Source organism: Prunus persica, chromosome G4 (genome assembly GCF_000346465.2).
Source record: "Prunus persica cultivar Lovell chromosome G4, Prunus_persica_NCBIv2, whole genome shotgun sequence".
In the NCBI taxonomy this organism is placed as follows: domain Eukaryota; kingdom Viridiplantae; phylum Streptophyta; class Magnoliopsida; order Rosales; family Rosaceae; genus Prunus; species Prunus persica.
In genome coordinates this window covers 6,550,179-6,552,228 of record NC_034012.1, presented here as the reverse complement: position 1 = coordinate 6,552,228, position 2,050 = coordinate 6,550,179, and the positions used below count along the sequence as shown (strand labels likewise).

Sequence of the window (2,050 nt, the reverse complement as noted above, 5' to 3'; positions counted from 1 at the left end):
TAAAATATGATATATATATATATAACCACTTTTAATTTCCAAGAGTTCTATTATTCAACAAAGAATTCAACACATATTGACCAATATTTTATAGAGAGGCCGTTAACCCATCTTCTTTTTCTTTTCATTTTTTTTTATGGCTATACCTACCTCTTCATATAATCTCGTATGGCTCAATTTTCATTAGTTACCATAAAAACGACTTTAGGTGACTTTATTTTCATAAAAAAGAAGAAAGTTCTAAAAAGTTTTACACCTTTAGATTAGATTTTAATGAAGTGACAGTCTTATAATGAAAGTCAAAATGAGGTGACAGTCTTATAATGAAAGCAAATAAGGAAGTTCTAGCAAAAAAAAATCTAGAAAATGAATCCGGATTTATTACCATGTACAATTTTTTTATTTTTAAAAAAATAGAGCATGAAAGTCTCTATTTGAATTAGGTGGTGAAGATAAATACTATTTACCATTGAATAAATTACAACTCATGGCACTATATATCTTCTATTTTTAGAGTGAGAGATTCATCTCCCCCTCAGTCTCTCTATCTATCCCTTTCTAATTACAATTAATGGAGAGCTTAGTCCAAGCCTCACCCAAAAACTCCCCAAAAACCCACCACCATGGTGGCCACCACCATGACCAAAACTGCCCCACCCTCATCACCATCAACAACAACCCATCAACCCAACTGAGCAACAAAGACAAGCGCTCTATGCCCCTTCTAGTGATCAATTACTTGTGTCTCTTCATAGGCTCAGTCTCTTCAAGCCTACTCTCCAAGTACTATTTCATCCACAAAGGCTCGAGCATTTGGGTTTCTACATGGGTTCAATGTGCTGGCTTCCCTCTCCTCCTCCCTTTTGTTTTCACTCCTTATTATCTCCTCAATAGCACCCAAAGAAAACCCTTCTCTCACTTCACCCCAAAAATCTTAACCCTCTCCATTTTCATAGGCCTCATGTTGGGCCTCAACAACTTCCTCTTCTCTTGGGGCAACTCCTATCTCCCAGTCTCCACCTCCTCCCTCCTCCTCTCATCCCAGCTTGTCTTCAACCTCATTCTCTCAGTCATCATAGTCAAACAGAAAATCACATTTTCAAATCTCAACTGTGTGATCCTCCTAACAATAAGCTCAGTGCTCTTGGCCTTGGGGTCCAGCCATGACAAGCCTCCTGGCTTGACCCGTGGCAAGTACTTCTTGGGCTTCTTCTCCACCATTGGCGCAGGCTTGCTGTTTGCTCTCTATCTCCCAGTCATGGAGAAGATCTACAGAAAGGTTTACTGCTACGCCATGGTGATAGAAATGCAACTGGTGATGCAGGTCTCGGCCACGGCGCTGGCCACGCTCGGGATGGCCCTCAACGGTGCGTTTCGGGAGATGAAGGTAGAGAGCATGAGGGTGTTTGATAAAGGGCAGAGTATTTACTGGGTGACCGTGCTGTGCAACGTGGTGACGTGGCAGCTGTGCTTCATGGGGACGGCTGGGATGGTGTTCTTGACCTCATCGTTGACCGGGGGAATTTGCATGACGGCTTTGATGGGGATGAATGTGTTGGGAGGGGTTTTGGTGTATGGGGATGAGTTTGGGGGAGTGAAGGTGGTGTCTACTTTGTTGTGTGGGTGGGGGTTCTGTTCTTATGCGTATGGGATTTACATGAATACCAAACTAGGTAAAGAAGATGATGGAGATAAAGACAAAGAGGACACCCACCAAGGGATGGCGATGGGTGTGCGTAGTGTAAATGATAGTAGTGTTTGATTTGAACCATGAGATGATAGATTTTGGTGAATTTGTACTTTTTTTTTTAGGGGAAAAAAAATGGAAGTTTGAAATCATTGCCTAATTGCTTAAGTACATCATTGTCAATTTGCCTTGTCACTTTAACACTATAACACCACTAAAAATGATCAATTATCCATTGAGGATTTTGATTTGGTTTCGATAATGAATGATTATCAATCGTTAGTGCACATACATCAACAACATTTCCACTTACTTATGTTCAAGACTTACATACATTCATTGTTAACAATCATTCACAAGCGC

At 40.7% G+C, this 2,050-nt stretch overlaps 1 protein-coding gene across 1 annotated transcript; it reads left to right on the top strand.

The window, feature by feature from the left end:
• Window positions 424-1,847, top strand: LOC18778551 (probable purine permease 4). Its single transcript, XM_007213426.2, has one exon. It carries the CDS (start codon window positions 572-574, stop codon window positions 1,760-1,762), a length of 1,191 nt encoding a protein of 396 aa, XP_007213488.2. The 5' UTR covers window positions 424-571; the 3' UTR covers window positions 1,763-1,847.

Excerpts from the sequence above, each read along its gene's own strand:
- LOC18778551 (XM_007213426.2), top strand. The coding sequence starts at position 572 with ATGGAGAGCTTAGTCCAAGCCTCACCCAAAAACTCCCCAAAAACCCAC.